Source organism: Apteryx mantelli, chromosome 6 (assembly GCF_036417845.1).
Source record: "Apteryx mantelli isolate bAptMan1 chromosome 6, bAptMan1.hap1, whole genome shotgun sequence".
NCBI classification, from domain to species: domain Eukaryota; kingdom Metazoa; phylum Chordata; class Aves; order Apterygiformes; family Apterygidae; genus Apteryx; species Apteryx mantelli.
Genome location: NC_089983.1, coordinates 15,498,178 through 15,515,811, shown reverse-complemented (window position 1 = coordinate 15,515,811; position 17,634 = coordinate 15,498,178). Strand labels below are relative to the sequence as shown.

The 17,634-nt window shown below is 54.7% G+C and overlaps 1 protein-coding gene across 1 annotated transcript in view; it reads right to left on the bottom strand.

Annotated features, from left to right (window-relative positions):
• SATB2 (SATB homeobox 2) overlaps positions 1-8,731 on the bottom strand; it is a 137,234-nt gene extending 128,503 nt beyond the window's left edge. The window contains exons 1-2 of the mRNA XM_067298507.1: positions 8,714-8,731; positions 8,105-8,323 (exon numbers count right to left, since the gene is read on the bottom strand). Of these exons, the coding sequence (XP_067154608.1) occupies positions 8,105-8,273 (169 nt within the window). The 5' untranslated portion in view covers positions 8,274-8,323; positions 8,714-8,731. The remainder of the gene's footprint in view (positions 1-8,104; positions 8,324-8,713) is intronic.
• Positions 8,732-17,634: the final 8,903 nt, after the last annotated feature.

Here is a 17,634-nt window from a genome sequence, read left to right as displayed (position 1 = left end):
GTGGTTATAGGCAGGGATACAAATCATGTTTCTGGTGCAAGAAACTGTCCCTCAACATTTCTTGCCAGATTTAGTACTTTTTAAAAGGTTTACTGTTGGTAGAGCGTCTTTGCATCTCAGCGCTTGTCTTTACGGAAGAAATAAGAAGGGAGCATATTTAAGTGGGAGCCATTTCTACTGCACTTTGAAAATGCAGTGGGTGTACGGTTATCTCATGAGGTGCCTCAGCTTCATATAAAATACAGTCTGACAGGTTATTTTTATTAAGCTTCTTCTGAGCCTTTTTACCTTGCTGGCTTTGCTACTAACAACTTACGGCTGTGCTCAGACTGTTTAATACTGTATGTCCATCTGATACAGGGGCACCAGTTAAAGCGAAACAACTAACGAGGTTTAAATGATTAGCCAGGTATCTTTCTATGCTTAAATTCTTCTCTAGAGCTGTCTCATTTTTCAAGCTCTTTCTGTTCCCTTAGAAATTTCATAAAGCTTATGACAGTCCTATCTTTTTCCTAACATTTCTGCACGTAACACCAATAATCATTTAGCATTTGACAGGAAATTTAAAATCTGTCTTGAATTCAGACATGCAATCTCTCCCCTCGCATCCAGATTAAGATACAAGCAATGCAGTGCTCACACTCAGTCTTTTATGCAATCCTGTACATTCCTCGTGTAGCCTTGTTGCAAGTAGAAAAGCTTCCTGGAAGATTTTACGTAAGTCTTCATATACTGGCAACACCAGTGTTCACATCTACCTTAAAAATCAGAGTAACAATTACACTTAAGAAGAAAAAAAAGGGGGGGGGGAATAGCCTTTCAAACGTTACTCGTAAGGATTTCATAACATCAGCAGCACTAAATATAAATATACTGCTAATAGACAAATGCTGGCACCCTGGTATATTTGTAAATAGGATTAATTTAGCTTTGATGAATGCACTTAAGATAACGCCTTCAAATCTTTGGGGGATACTACCAGAGCTTCTACAGGTATTTAAAAGGGAAAAAAAGCATTACAATACTAGTTTCTGCTAAAAAAATTCTTTGTAGTGAAGGAAATAAAATTGGAAAACAGGATTAAATATTTTCCCCTTATTAATATTTGGATCAATGCAAATGAAGACAAGAGACAAAGTACACATAACAGCAGCAAAGGATGCCTCTGTACAAAGTGAGGAACTTCTTAAAAAAAAGTAATTGTGGTTGTCGACCTGCAGCCATATGGACACCGTTCCTTGCTGTCAGAGAGCGCATCCTGCATTAAAGCAGTCAACACTTTGTGAACGGCCAGGAGACCCTCAGCTAAAGGGGCTAACAGTTCTTCGCAAATTATGTAAGAAAACGCAGCTTCTGTCTTTTGCACCACTGTTCAATTTAAACTCATTTGTACGTAACCAAAGAAGATGCGACGCTGATCAGCTTTCTGCAACAAGCACCAAGCTTGTTGGGGGACAAGGCTTTTAGCACGGCTAGAAGCTAGAAAATATTCCTAAAAGTCATCAGATACTCAGCTGGCTTTTGTCTGTTGCGACTTCCCTTCTTAAATCAGCCTTAGAGACACCTATCGTCATGCGGCTCAGTGCATCTGACCCAGCACATTTGATACAGCAGGAACAAGTTACCGTAAGACAATTTTTTCAAAGATAAAAAAGACATCGATTCATCATTCAACACACCGGTCTGTTCTCAAAAACGACTCTGCGCTCCCGAAGGAGAACGCGCGTGTTCGGTGGTTACGGGGAGGCCGAAGCAGGCACGGGTTATCCTTGGCAAACCCCGACTGCCTCGATTCAACGGGGAGCCGGCAATACTCAATACCTTGAAAAACTGGGCCTTTAATCCTAAAACACAGCAATAGCTACTGATTTAACTGTATTGGGATGGGAGGCAGGAATTAAAGGGCTAATTTATCTATGCTTCACAATTTGGGATTAGAAATAAAATATTCCTAAGTTTTACCAATTTTCAGTTATTTCAAAAAGTTGAAAATAAGATTAAAAAGGGGGGGGGGGGGTTGTTCAGTCACCAAAATAAGAGTTTTCCTTAGCAAGTCACACAGATGTTCTGCAAATACAAATACATGACTGCAGTAAAACAGTCTTCATTTTACAGCACCATAGATGTCACACTGCATTACCATCTTCCGTGTCAATGTGAGTGGCAAAAAACCTTACTGGTCCAAGTATTTAAGCTCCAAAACATTTTTGCGGCCCTTTTCTCACTCATTCCACAGAGACAACTTTAAGAAAAAAAGTAATAAATGTATGCGACTTCAAAAATAAATATTCAGACTACTGTCTCTGTCAACAGCATTAAAGTCAAAAAACACATTTTCAAGGTATTTTAAGGTAACTGATATCATCTGAAAATCTGTGCTGCAAACTAGAAACTTTAGGTATGACATAGTTGCCTGTTCACCCGATGACTTTATTACAATTCCATGATGCTAGTTTTCTTCTACTTTTAAATCTGGGTAAAACATTCAGCACAGTAAAATAACTTAAACAGAATATCCAAGCACCCTAAAACTAAGTATTTAGGAAAGAAATCTTTAAATCTCACCTTTAAGTATTTATTCATAACAATAAAAATTAAATACTGCTTTTCTTCCTTAGATGATGTTTGAATTCTTCATCTAAATTCTGGGCGAGAAAGATGTGGCTATTTAATCTCTTGAAAGCAGGTTTCCTCACTGGCATCTTTACAGTTTTTAATACGATTTTGCCATTTTCTTTAGGCATAAAAACAATTCTGGGGAGTCATTGCCGGACTCACCCTAACAGGAGCTCTCAAATAAATGTCCTATAAATAATCGACAGTAAATCTACTCTGTTCTGTCCCAGGGAAACTAAAAAAAGGCAGGACCCAAATTATAAAGGGGGAAAAAAAAGAATTAACACTGATTTTTTTCAAAGATGTTGGTTTCTTCTCTTTCCTTTGGTTCACGATGAGCATAACAGCATCTAGTAACTACCGTGGCCGCACGTATGGGGCGGAGGAGGAAGCGGGGAGATGACTCTAAATACTGAGGAACTGTTGCGGGGAGAAATAAAATAAAATCTTTTTACAGCTGATCTTAAACCTTGAATTCAAAATTGTCAGTGGCTTTTTGCAGATGCAACTTAGAGTTCCAAAATTACTCTAAACATCAAATTACGCCTAGGTCATTGAATGGGTGGATACCCTATATTCTGTTTAATGCGTATGTTCAATTGCATATATATTGTAACCAACTGTGTCTTTATTTTAATAACAGGCCAAGCACTGAAAACACATAAAGAAAGGCTATTTTTCTACCTCAGCAAAAATACAGATGATACACTACATGACCCTCCAGGAGTGACTGTTCTGTTTATTCTATTTACATGACATAATCTGATTGGAAAAGGCAAAAAAAAAAATCAGCAAAAAAACCCCAGAAACTTATTTTTAACCATCAGTCATGGAAAAAAAAAATCAGAGCCTTGCTCCTCTTACTGTTCAAGTTAGATTAAAGGTCTCTTCCTCATTACGTATCAGAAACGCATAAAATCCAAGAATTTACATTTCTTTGTAATTCCTACTGAATTATATCAAAATAAAAGGCATCATTTTCCAACTATTCTGCAACAGATAAAACATAAAATATATTCACATACTGCCAGTTCCTGAACTAACAAGGATTTGTGGCTCTCATAACTTCTGTATCTTGATATGCTCAGCTCTTTAAATGCCTACATACCTCTTTCGGGCAGCAAGAAGATATTCCTCCTCTAGATAGGAAGGCTGTCTAAAACTTAACCTTTCACTTCACTCAGTTCATAAGGACAACTGAAGCACGCCTCCTTACTGCTCTCGGGATCTCACTCGGGGCTTAACTTTACCTAGCAGTTTACAATACAGGAGCAAATTTGCTCAAGCTGTTTGCATCAGGCTGTCTGAAAGCGCATTTCCCTCTTCTCCAGCAAGGTACTTCAAATCCTTGAAAAAGATACAAAAGGTAAGAAAAACCTATGAGACTTTTGCAGAAGTAGCTACAACCCATTTTGACAAAGAGCTCTTTAGCTACCCTCAGTCGGCATTTTGGTCGCCTCCGAGAGATATGAAAAGGGATTTCTGAGGCACACCTGAGGAGACGGCGCGACGCGGGAACTGCAAAGGGCTTACGGCAATTAGCGGCAGCAGTCTCAAGCCGCTGCATCAATATTTCTGCTACATCTGACTTCATACAAGCACATTAACCACAGCCGCACATTAATGTGCTGATCACACTATTTAGCTTGAATTGTCTGAAAGTTTTCTCCGCCGTTAATATTTTGTAAAGTAAACCACATATTTTAACAGTTAAATTAATGAGAATTTGCTGCTGTCAGACTGTGTCAAACTCATCTAACCAACAAATTTTATGCAATCATTTCCTAACCAGATTTTGAATGTGTTATTTTGCTATATTTCAGTTCTACATTTCTAGTTCAGCAAAACCAAACTTCACCACAGCTCATTCAGTCCACTGGCATTTTAAGTTGCATTCAGGCACTTTGGACGCTTATTTTCTGTGTTCTTCAAAACAAATGCACACAAATTGATGCACATCCACTTACGCACAAACAGGTTCACGAGTTTTAATCAACAATTTTTTAAATATAAGTTTCCTAGCCATTAATCATCCTTTTTTTTTTTTTTTAATCCTTATGGAGTGAATTACTGAGAGGAGACGCCAATTCTAGTAAGTGAATGTTACCCAACAGGGATATAAAGCTGTCAACACCATAGAGCTCTTGCTTGCTCTAAACTCTCTCCCAGGCTTCATATGTTTTTTAAAGAGATATTAGCTTTTTTTTTCCCAGGGACCTTCTATAAAACCTGCCACTCTCGAACATCTGAGCACTCATGCTTTACTAAACACAAATTTTAAAAACAGACTGTTTAAATAACTGCTGAAATGTTTCAGAAAGCACTGGGCTAGTCAGAGCAAAACAAAATTGGACTCTTACACATTGGACTGACGCTAACAGCATTATAAATAGTACCTAAACTTTTAAATCCTCTATTAAATGCACTTAAGACCCTGTTTATCTTTTTTGTGACCTTCACTAGTTTATTATGGCTGCCGTAATGGCCCTTTGAATTAAGTATATTCAGTTTAGGACCCAAAAAAAAAAAAAAAAGAGAGAGAGAGTCATAAGCCAAAATTTCTCATGAGAACAATTGATTTTCTGTCTGCACTACAAAAGCTTATTATAATACATTTTTTCTCATAAATCTCTCATAAATCTAGAGAGAAAGCTAAAAACATCTAGATCACTATAATATTTCCCTATTTCTCAGGGAAGTCAAGGTAAAAATAATTGTAGCAAACACTATGATTATAAAACTTGTTACTAAAGGTCCTCAGTTTCGTCCTAGCACCGGCTACTTGAGACTTATTTCTCTGTGTTCAGGGATTCTGTTCAGAAACACCCAGTATTATACCACAAATGTACATAATAGGTAGGAAGAAATCTCAGCATTCACATATCTAAGGCCCAAAATGAGATTAAAAAAAAAGAACTGCTAGCATCTGGCTGTCTTTGGTTTCAAATCTTTAAATACACTTCAGAGAATTTTTAAAAAATCATAACTAAATGGTCTCTAGCAAAGGATTTCATTTTTTTTCCTGAATGAAATTCACATTCTATAACTATTAGCACTTCTTTTAAGCTTAAAAAGTAAGTATCAACTCAAAGACTGCCAACTAAAGTCTCAGATGTCATTTCACTACACCACATCTTTCAATAGTTTCCTTTTCATTAAGTATTGTGAACAGCACTGGAAGAGCCTTTATTAATATTTAACTGAAGAGAACTTTTATGCTAATTTGCCAATATAGTAAAAGTATTTCCACAAAAGTTTATAGATGCATTTCACAGTTTAAGTGAAAAAAATCACTAACATAGCAGCGTTCACTGCAAATATACAAACGTCTAGAAATACCCAGAAACAGTGTGACTTGCGTTCAGAAAAAGATCACTTGGTCACACAGGTTCTTAAACATTAAACTTTAAAAAGAGCAGAGGAAAAAATATCTGGAAATTAGCTACGTTGATTTATCCTGAGAGCATTTCCAGGAGGAAAAAAAAATGAAATCAATTTTAAACAGCACCATTATCTTATTAAAAAAATCTGCCTTAACCAATTTAGTATTGAGTATTATAGAACTCAGATAAATATTCAGACAAGAATAATTCTCTTCTTGCTTTCAGTATCAATAAGGAGTAATGAATAAACTTTATTATGAATAGCCTAAAACCAAAGAGATTCAGACTTTTTAAAAAACACCAGCTAGGAAAAAAAAAAAAATACTCCTGCTTTTCCAAAACCTCCACATTTTTACACTCCAGTCTACACTAACCTTATAAAAGAGCCAGAGAGTAATGAATGCAAGCGTAAGCCTTTAAAAGTTTGCTTTCAGAAACAAGAGCCTTTGCCATAACTGCAAGAAATCTTCTGTACCTTAACAGGCCAGATTCAATCTGAACCACCAATGTAATTACAAAAGCCTGTGAATTTCTTTTGGCTAAGCACAGCTACGATTAGAAAGCAACACGCATATTCCAAAACATTCAGCAACATTCCTTAAAGTACATTTCAATAACTCTTTAAAGAAAAAGACTTTAGCTCCAGTTCTAACCTTTTCTTCAAAATCAAGCAGCTATAATGCCTTAGTCTCTACAAAGGCACCCCAAACTGCAGATATTACTATTTTAGCACTTTCTGTAAAATTAACTAATTGATTTTTACAATTATGCCATAAATTATTTTTCTATTAATTTATAAATGGAATAGTACTGAAAGTCTTTCATTGCAAAGCTGCTTCTTCCTTTTCCTTACATTAGAAGAACACAGATAAGAGGTTTAAAAAAAACAGACAGTCATCCAAAAAACATAAAAGACAAGTGAGATCTCTTACCCTTCATTAGGTAAATAAATGAATCCTATATTTTTTAAATAAAATAAAACAAAATCTGCAGACCCTTAGCAAACTTCAGCAATTAGAAAGCCTATTGAGCCAAACAGGTCTAAAACAAGCATCTAATGGTAAAATCGCTAAATAAACCTCACGTAATAGAGAGTCATGTGACGACCATATCAAAGTATCTCTTGAAATGTCATTTACACAAACTCTTTGTGTATAAACAGCTACATTTGTGTATTACCACTGAGCACATTTTTAAACGCAAATACAGGAGATGTTCTTTAAAAAAGGTAAAGATATTTGTGGCCTTCCTGGCATTAGCTTGCTCATAACATCAAGTTAATTTCAAGATTTTAAAATATATTTTTCCAAATCTGAAGCTACACTGTACTAAACACGACAGCATCAGCGTTAAGATGAAAAAAGAAGGAATTTAGGTGAAGTCACCGAAAAGTTTAGCTACTTGGAAGAAAAAAAAAGGTAACCACATGTATCACTGGAAACATGCTCTAACTACACAAAATCGACGAGCAACTGGATAGTGAAGTACGTATGAACGTTAAAGCATTGCAGAGAATCGCATGAACGCTGCCAAACTAGCGCTCAGCAATTTTGCTGAAAGAGCTAAACGTTAACCTCGCCCGTGCCTTGCCCTGCCCTCTTTCACAAAGAGGCAACTGCTACTAAGTGTTATTAACAGCAAGGAAAACGCCATGAACGTGAACATACGTGCTGCCCCTTTTCCACCCAGGAGTCCCCGCTCCGAGTCCTGGCAATACGCGTTACAAACGCAATTCCTTGCACCTGAACCGCTGCCTGCGGCCCGGTGCCTGGTACCCCGGCCAGCAGCAGAGCCGCCCCGGCGGCAGCGCCGGGCGAGCGCTGCCCTGCCCGGCCCTGCCCTGCCCTGCCCTGCCCTGCCCTGCCCGGCCCGGCCCGGCCCGGCCCGGCCGCAGCCCCCGCAGCGCTGGGCCCAGCCCCGCGACCCCGCGGCCTCGGCAGCTCGCCGCCTTCCCGCGGCGGCGCGGCCCGGCCCGGCTCGGCCCGGCTCGGCTCGGCACGGCCCGGCACGGCCCTGCGGCGCCGCCGCCGCGCACGGCCGCCGCTGCCCCCGGCCCCGCTCCGCACCGCGCCGCGCCGCGCCGCCGGAGCGCGGGCGCACGTTACCTCCCACGGGCTTGGTGACGGCGCCGTTGGGCCTCCCGCGGGTGCCCATGGGGCTGCCGTTCTGCTCCAGCCGGGCCACCTTGCCGGGGGGGGCCCCCTTGACGTCGGGGCTGCCGCTGCCTCTGTCGGGGCTGTCCCGCAGGCAGGGGCTCTCGCTCCTCCGCTCCATGCTCGGCGACGCGGCTCCCGCTGGCAGCTCGCAGTAGAAGGAGCAGGGACCTAGGGCGAGAGCAACACGGCGCGCTCAGCCGCGGCGCCGGCCCCGCTCCCGCCGCCGGCCCCGCGGCCACAGCGAGCGGCCGCCGCCGCGGCCCGACGGGCGCGGCGCTGCCGGGGCGCGGGTCCCGCCCGGCCCGGCCCGGCCCGGCGGGGCAGGCAGCGCTGCGCCCCGGCCCCCGCGGGGCGGGCAGCCCACCCGCCGCCGCGGCCACGTGCTGCGCCCCGCGCCGGCCCGGCCCGGCCGGCCCGCTCCCCCGCCGGCGGGGCAGAGGCTGCCGGCCGCGCCGCGCCGGGCCCCCCCGCGCCCGCCAGCTGTGCAGCGGCCAAACGAGCCGGCTGCCGGCGGCGAAGCCTGCAGCGAGCGGCCCCGGGAGCGGCCGCCGTACTTACTGCTTATAGTCTGTCTGTAAGTTGGCTGAGTTGGGCTCTGTCCATGGATCAAAAGTAGAGAATCCAGGGTGGAAAGTTTTCTTGTTTCCTCCTTGCACGTCGCCTTCTTCCCTTCCACTCCTTCCCGCCACCCCCAGCCCCCTTCTTGCCCTCGTCCTGGGGCGCCGGGGCCGCGCCGAGGCGGCTGCCCGCGCTGCGCTGCGCTGCGCTGCGCGGGGCGGCGGGGCCGGAGCCCCTTCCCGGCGGTGCCGGGCGGCGAGCGGCGCGGAGCGGCGCGGAGCGGGAGGTGCGGGCGAGGGGGCGGGGAGCCGCGGGGCTGCCGGCTCCGGCGCGGAGGAGAGGGGCGAGGGAGACGACTTCTCACACCTTCAGCAGAGAAAATCGATACCGGGGAAGACAGGGGCGGAGAGGAGGAGGCAGCGCCGCTCCCGCAGAGGCCGCTCTCCCGGGCTCCGCGGCGGCGGCGGGTGCCTGGCGGCGCGGGGAAGCGGCGGCGGCGGCGGCGGCCCCCGATGTGTCACTTTCAATCTCTCCCTCCTCTGCCAGCAACAGCAGCAGCAGGAGGGACTCGCCACAGAGAGCGGAGAAATGATTATTAGTTGCGTTGAGTCATCAAGGCAAAGTGAGTCCTTTTTGGGGTTGTCCTTGGTTTCGGATTTGGTGTGTGCGCGCGTGTGTGTGTGTGTCTGCCTGTCTGTCTGCGCGGCTTTCCCGTCCCAGGGCTGTGCATCCCAAACATCGCCACCCCTCCTCGCCTCCGACAGCCCTCCCCCTCCCCGCCCCCCCGCAAAAATAAAGTCTCGGTGTTATCTGGGGATCGGGCGCAGACGGGAGCGCAGCAGCCCACCTCCTCCCCCTTCCCAGCCTGCAGCCCCGGCCGCCGCCGCTCCGGCCGGCACCGCCACACGCCAGGGTGGGAGGCGAGACCCACCTGGCAGGAAATTAAACCCCAATAAATAAATAACACAGCTCGCACCCGCACGCGGAGAGCGAGCGCGGCGCGGCGCCGGCGGCAGAGGGAAGGGAGGCTGGTGGGGAGGGGGAAGCGCGGCGGGACGCAGCGGGGCTGCCGGCGACAGCAGAGCCGGGGCAGAAGGGCGCGCGGACGGGGCAGCCGGGCTGGGGGAGGGCCGAGGGGGAAGGAGAGGAGGAGGAGCCGGGAGAAGAAGGGAAAGAAAGAGGGGGGGAAAAAAACGGAGGGGTTGCCGGAGTTGGGGAGACGGGACCGACCGGGGAGGAGCAAAGCCGCCACCGGCATCCAGTCCAGGCAGCCGGGTCGGGGCGACGCAGCCGGTGCGGCCCCGCCGCCTCCTGCCGCCCGACGAGCCGCGCCGGCGCCGGCCCCGGGCGCGGGGGGACCCTGCCGCTGCCTCTCCCCGCGGGGCCGAGGCGGCACTAACTTTTCGCGGCGCGGCGGGGGGGCGCCCCGAGGGCCGGTCCCGCTTCGCCCGGGGCGTCGAGAGCCGCCGGGCGGCCCGGCCCGGCCCAGGCAGGGCCCCGCTGCCGCCGCCGCGCCCGGCTCCAGGCGGTTGCCGGGCTGGCTCTGAATAATTGATGGCGGGGCCGGGAGGAGGCGAGAGGCGGGCGGGGAAGAGCTGCTGCTGCTGCCGGTGCTGCTGAATTATTTAATAGCGGAGCCGCGGGCAGGGCATCACGGCGCGGGGAGCGGCGCGGAGCGGGACCCGGCCGGGGCTGCCGCCCGCCGGTCCCGCCGGGGGCGGGATCGGGATCGGGCCCCGGCAGAGGACGGGCCGGGGCTGCCGGCGAGCGCCTCCCCCTCGGGTGCAAGGTGCAGCCGCGCCGCGCCCCGGGGACCAGCCCCGCGCCGCGCCTCGGCGCCGCCGCTGCCCGCCCTGCCCCGGCGGCCGACCGGGGCCCGCCGGGCCGAGCCGGGCCGGGCCGAGCCGGGGGAAGCGGGGCCCGCAGCGCCCCCTGCCCGCCCCCGCCGCCCCGGGGGTGCCGGGGACGGAGCCGGAGCCCCGCGCTGCCGCGCCCGCCCGTCCCCGCCCGGGACCGGCCTCCCGGCGGCGGCGCGAGCCCCGTTAAGGTGGTCCGCGGAGATGGCGGCGGCGCGGGCGGCGGGCGGGCGGGGCGCGGCGGGCGGCGGCCGCCGGCGGGCCGGGGCGCCCCCCCCCCGCGGCCGCGCGCGCCCGCCGGGCGCTGCCCCGCGCCGCCGCCCTCCCCGCGCCGCCGCCGCCGAGCCCCCTTAAGATGTCTGTCGCTTACGGTGGCGCCGGAGGGCCAAAAAGAGGGGGCCGTGAGAAAAAGCGGAGCCCCCCGCGCCGCCGCCGCTGCCCGGGCCCCGACCGCGCGGCACCGCCTCGCCGCGGGGGCAGCGCGGGGCGCGCCGCGCCTCGCCTCGCCTCGCCGCGGGCAGCGGCCCCGGGGCGGCAGGCAGCGGCCCCGGGGCGGCGGGAGCAGCCCCGCGCCGCGGGAGCAGCGACAGCCGCGGGCGGCCGTCGGGCCTGGGCAGCCCCGGCGGGTCCCTCGGGAGGCGCCCGGGCGGGACAAGCGGCGGCGGCCACGGGCCCGGCGCCGCGGCTCCCTGCCCGGGACCCCCCCCGGGGCGGGCGGCAGCGGGCGCGGGCTGAGCCCCTCCGCCGCCGCCGCGGCTGCGAGCCCCGGGCGCCGCCCGCAGCGGCCGCGCTGCCCTCCCGCCGAGCGGCGGGGCCCCGGCTGGGGGACGCGGTGCCGGGAGACGCGGCGGATCCGCGGCCAGGGTAAGAGAAACTCGCCTCGCCCCGACCCCCGCGGCCCCGCCGCCGCCGCTCCCTCGCCCGCCGGGGCAGCGGCGGCGCGAGGTGCCGGTCCCGTCTGCGGCTGGACCTCGGGGCCCCCGGAGAGGCGGCGCGGCGGAGCGGCAAGCGGAGCCGCCGGCCGCGCAGGCTGCTCGCAGGGGGGACGCGCGCTGCGGAGGGGGCAGCGCGCAGGCTGCGCTCCGCCAGCCGCCTCGCCCGTTTGCTCTTCTGAAAAGAAGCCTGGAAGTTCGAAGAACTCACGTTTCGCTTTTTTTAATAACCCAATTTAACTTTTTCTTTTTCTTAATCTCATAAAGCTCTGCAGCAGGTCATGGTGGAAGTTAAAATATTCCACCAGCTATTGAATAAGTGAATAATGTTTTATTCTTACCTTTGATGTTGAACTACGAATTCCCGCGGATCAATGGCCAGAAAGTTAGAAGAATTGGCGATTTAGGACTTCAGTACTTCTGGAAAAAAAATGCCAATGGTTTAGCCAGGATCTTCCCTGTCTGATTCGTTACTATTATTATATCTGATGATGTGGATGGATGGAGAGATTCAATCCAAGCCCATTAATGAGCTATTTTATAAACACCACCGTCTGAAGATCTTCATTTACATTTTGTCAATGATCCTTTCCTTAACAGCAGAGACGTGTGGCAACAGCACGATTACAGGACTTTAGTAAAGCTCCTGTAAGAGTACAACTGGCTTGTTAATCGATTAATATTTTATTAGGTGTAAATATTTTATAAAGTTTTTAGGAAAATATCGATTCTAAATTATTAAACTAGTCAGAAGGGCATCTGAATAATGCATACAATTAAATACATTTAAATATATATGTAGCAATTGCTTTATTTGCAATGAATCCTCTGCACTATTATCTTTTTTCTCTGGTAGTTTGTTTTTGATTTGCGCATTCTCTGGAATCTTACGATCGCCAGATACATGTTTATTCCTGTATTTATAAACTGAACGCTTATATAAAATACTCTAACTTTATTTTAATTTTAAAATCATGAGCGGTAATCATTTGAAAATCGCGACACAGAAGCAAAGGGTTTGTTAGTAAAACTGAAGGAAAACTGAACCGATTGCGTATAAATTTTGCTGGTTGGTAACTTCTGTTTTGTAAACATCATTTAATTTAGAGAGATTTTATGATACATGATGCTTATTTTTCTTTTACATATTTCTTCCCAATAAAAGTCTTTTTTTTCTGTTTCAAATTACAAATGCTTTTTTACAGTGCATTATTTTCACGTTGTCCTTATTTCTACTGGAAAAAAAGGCGATTATTTCCCATCGCTTTCCCTCATCCGTTCTCAATCTCGCTATAAAAAGAACGGTGTCTTTTTTATTATTATTAATAATAACCTCTTTTTCTTCCTCTAACGCGAACGCCAGTGCGAGGATTTCCTGCTCTCGCGTACTGTGGTGAGAGCAGGCGCGGACGCGCTCCGAGCCCCCAGCGCTCCCCGTTACTGGAGTTTACGGATGCCTCAAGTGGTTGATTGCCAAAGAATTTTTCGGAACAAAACAAACAAAAATGCCTCCTTGGAAAGGTTTGTTTTCCATTAACTATCCCTTTAAAGCCGAAACGCACTGAAGCGATGGCCGCTCCGTTCCCGCACGGGCTTGCGGAGCGGAGGGCTGCGGCGCCGAGCGCTCCCGCGCCTCCTCCGCGGCGGGCGGTGCGCGGCCGCCGGCCGGCCGGGCCCCTGCTGCCCCGCGCAGCCAGACGCGGCCCTGCAGCGGCTCCCTCTCCCCTCGCCCCGCCGTTTCCCCTTTCCTCTCGGGGGCTCGGGCCGAGCTGCCCGGATCCCCGCGGCTTCCGCGGGGCCCGGCAGCGCGGGCAGCCCGGCTGGGCCCCCCCCCGAGGCGCGGCAGCGCCCCGCGGCCGCCGCGCTGCTGAGCCCGGCGGCGCCCGGCCCGCCGCCCGCGGGGGCGCCGCCTCGAAGCGCGGAGGCCCGGGGTCCCCGCGGGGCCGCGGCTGCAGCAGGCAGCGCCGGGGCACCGGGGCAGGCGGGCAGCGCCGGGCGGCGGCCGCACACGAGGGCCGGGGCGCCCCTGCCCTGCGCGGCCAGGGCTCCCTCCCTCCCAGGGACCGCCACCGCGGCTGCGACCTGAGCCGCCCGGGGCCGGGGCCGGGGCCGGGGCCGGGGCCCGGGCCGGGGCCGGGCCAGGCCGGGGCGTCCCGCACCACGCGGCGCGGCCCGCTCCCACCTTCCCCTTCGCACAGCGCCATCGCGCGGGCGGCCGCGGCGCCGCAGCCCGGCCCGGCGGCGCGGGGCGGCCGGGCAGAGCGCGCCGCCCCTGCGGCGGGGCCCGCCGCCCCGCTGCCCCTGCCCCGCTGCCCCGCCGCCCCGCCGCGCCACCCGCCGTCGGGGCTCCGCACCGGCCCGGCCCGCGGCAGGTATTCCCCAGCCAGGAGGCGACTGCGGGCGGCAGAGGCCAGGGCAGGCGAGGCGACACAAGGCATCTCGGAGCGGGCAGCGTGCGGGGCCTGGCCGCCTGCACGGCTGCACTTTTCCCCACTCTTCCCGCAGGCCTGGAGAGGTGCTGAGCAGCCGAGGAGCTGGCTCCCCCCAGCTCCTCGCCGGATCTGCCCCTCCAGCTAGCTCCCGTTGTCAGGGATGTGCCGTCTAACCCTGGCGCTGCAGGAGCCGCTCCGCGCTACCAAAAGCCCTCGCTCGGCGCCAGGTTTGGGAGGTGAAGCTAAAACGAAAGCTCTCTGCGTGCAGGGCTCATCCCTGATGCCAGCGGCGAGCCGAGCCCGGCCGCGCCAGGAGCGCTTCCAGGGGGGAGCCCCGGCCGCAGCCCGCAGCCTGGCAGGACGGGCTCCCCGGCGGCACGCTGCGCCTCGCCGCCCGCAGCCCGCAGCCCGGGCCGGGCCGGGGAGCGCCGGCCGCCGCCGCCCGCCCGGCGCGTCGCCGCCGCCCCGCGCCCCGCGCCCCTCGCCCCGCGGGTGCCGGCGGAGGCGGGCGCCGGCGGCTCTGCCTCCCCTGCGCGCTGCGAGCCGCCTCCAGCCCCAGCCGGGGTCCCCACGGCTCCTCGCTACTGCACCATTAAAAAGCAAAAAAAGCGCCCTTAAGGCGCCCGAGCTCCGAATAAATGATCTCGGGAGGAAATATCTCTGCAGACCCTACCGTCACCCTGCGCCTTCCTCTCACTGGTTTTATTAATAAGTCGTTCGCTGCTGAAGTTAATTGCTTAGAGAAGGAGCTGCGGACTAAAGAGAGGAAATCTCTACAGCCAGCAATACACAGGGGAAGGGAAGGAGTCGGCCGGGGCTGTTGTTATACTGTATTTGGGTGCCCAGAAGAGCACAGCCCGGGCCGGGCCGGGGCGGCTCTGCGCGGAGGCAGCCGACCCGGCACCGCTCGGCCACGGGACGCGTCGCGCGGGCTGAGCCGCACGGTGCCGAGGTCCCGCCGCGCTCCCTGCCTCCCTGCCTCCCCGTGGCTCGCCCCTGCGATCCGCAGCATCCCGTTGTTTCTCACTCTCGGCTCCAGCTCTCGCTCCTGTCTATTCCCCTGGCCGCGGGTTTGCGTTTCCCCGCAATCACACGCCTGCACTGCGAGCCGCAAGGGATTTCCTGCGTGCGATTTCACACTCATCGACCCGCCTCACCTTAACAGATTTGCGAGACGCTTCGGGTTTGTACGGATTTTCTAAAATAAATCTGTTTAGTTTTTAAAACTATCAAGAGCAGAGAGCACAAACCGAACTGCCTGTGCCCTGCGGCTCTTCTTCAAATTAGCAGCTCATAGCTAGAAATGAAGGAAGAGCTTCGCCGCCTTCCTTGCGACCAAAGCAAACTCCCGGGATCCGAGAAAGAAGCCACTAACAAGTACGGAGCCGAGCCCCGCCACCCGAGCCCCGGCTGCGGCTGCTCCTCCGCCCCAGCCCGAGGCTGCTCCAGCGCCGTCTGCCTGGGGCCGGACGGCGCTCCCAGCTCCCACCCCCGAGGTGGCCGTGCCAAGCTGCGCTGCGCTGCGCTGCGCTGCGGAAATGAGTGTCTTTTCTCTTGCCCACTGCCCGAGTTACAGCATGAACGAATACGGGCGGGAGCTGCAGAGGTGAACTGCCCGCCTGAGCGCGGAAACAAGCCCGACATCTGCATTTTCAGCCCCAAGGCGTTTGCAAGGCAAGGGGTGCCAGGGGCAGGGAGGCTCCGCGCCGAGCCAGCTCTCCCCTGAAACCGCTCCACTGCTCGAGGTGGGGGCGAGAGACGGCGGAGCTCGGCAGGACGGTTCGGGTGTGCAGCGCTCAGAACTTGTACCCCGAGGCATGAATCGTTTTAATTGCAACGATTTACGTAAATTAGCAAGATATCACATCCCCCCCCGGCTCCGACCCGAAAGCACAGAGCATCACCCGCCCACGTTGGACACCACCGCCTCCCAGGCTCTCTCCAAGTTCCTGCGGCCGGCAAAGACCAAAAAATGAGCGTACGAAAAACAGCGAAGGAGAGAGGACAGATGCCACTTGCAAACGCCGTCCCCAGGAACTCCCCCCCCAGCAGCGCTCTCCCCGAGCCCCGCCGCACCTCGGCACTGATTTCCGGGGACGGCGCGGTCATTACAGACTGAATGCTGTGCAGAAGAGAGTGCCGTTTTTCTCCTAAATCCAAACTTTGCGTCTAATAGACAGTCCGAACCTTTTACACAAACCGCCCCACATAAATTAAACGACCAGCAAATGACTATTCAGAACCTTCCGTTTTATAGCACACGGCAACAACCAGATCGAGTTCCCAGCGATTCCTTCGCAAACTCCTTCCCCGTACCCAGCAAAATGGTGCTCAGGGATCGGAGCCCTACGAGGGACTGGACGGGCTGGTTTCAGTGCCGGCCCCCACCTTCCAGCCCTTGCTCCCAAAGGCGCCGCTGAAGTCTCGGGCAGGTCAGTGTGTAACAGAGCTGCACCCAGCTGGGAGCTGGGGTGCCAGTGCTGGAAGGATCCGGCTGAAGGTTTATAGTTTGCCGTGCAAATAATGAAGTCCGCGGGTCTGCCCAGAGAAAGCGGGCAGACACAGCAGGGGTTTTCGAGTGAAGATAAACAGAGGTTTTATTGAACTGTAAAGGCTAAAACCATCGTTGAACAGATCGAGGAAACGCACCCAAATACACAAGAGCAGCAAACATCCCACAGCCCAACTTCAGCAATTACCAGGCAGCTCAGTGCCGCCCGGCCGCGCACCCGCCAGCGCCGCGCACCGCGCTGCCCCTGTCGCAATCCCCGCAGCTGCAAAGCTGCAAGCGGAGGACCCGATAATGCTCAGTCTTTTTAGGCTTTCGCAAGCCCCGCACGGGCACCACGGGAGCTAAGCAGGGAGCTCTCTGCAGAGGACGCACTACGGGGTACCGGAGCAGGAAGAGGCCAAATCCCGTCCCTTTTCCTCTTGCAAACAACCCCTTCGTCTTTTCCCGCGGCCTCAGAACTTTGCCTTTCCAGATGCACAGACACTTGTAAAGAGCTCCCGGGGCCAGGGCTGCTCCTTGGCCGGCGAAGGAAGCCCCCGGGCCCGGGGCTGCCTGTCCGCTCCCAGCGGGTTCAGCGGAGGCCGAAAGCCCCGGAGCGCCGCGCTGGCCGGGCGGCCGCGGCTGCCCTGCGCCGTGCACGGAGCTCCCGGAGCGGGGAACAAGGCCTGCCAGGCACCGGCTGGGCAGCGGGGGGCCGGGGGCTCCCCGGAGCCTGCCCGTGCTCGCCTCCCGCCGCGTCCCCGCCGCGCCCTGCCCGCGCCTCGGCGGCTCTTCTCACGGCTCCGTATTTGAACCCCGCACTGGCCCCCATCGCCCCCCCGCGAAAGCCCGGCTTAGGGTGGCACGAGCAGCGGGGCGGGACAGGCGAGGCCCCGGCGCGGGCAGCCCTTCCCCAGGCCGCGGCCGGGGTTGCGCTGCCGGGGCAGCGGCGCAGCGCGGCCCCGAGAGGGAGCGGCCAAGCGCTGAGGGCCCCGCGGCGGCGCCGCCGGCGTGCGCGGGCGCGGACGGAGGCGGCCCCGCGGCGGGGCCCCGCGGCGCAGGGGGCTGAGCGCGCCGCGCCGCGCCGGCAGCCTGCGCCCGGGGCCGGGGCCGGGGCCGGGGCCGGCTCGGCCGGGCGGAGGGCAGCGCCGCGCTGCTGGCGCCCAGGGCTGCAGCGTGGCAGCCCGCAGCGCGGGCGCAGCCGCCGCCT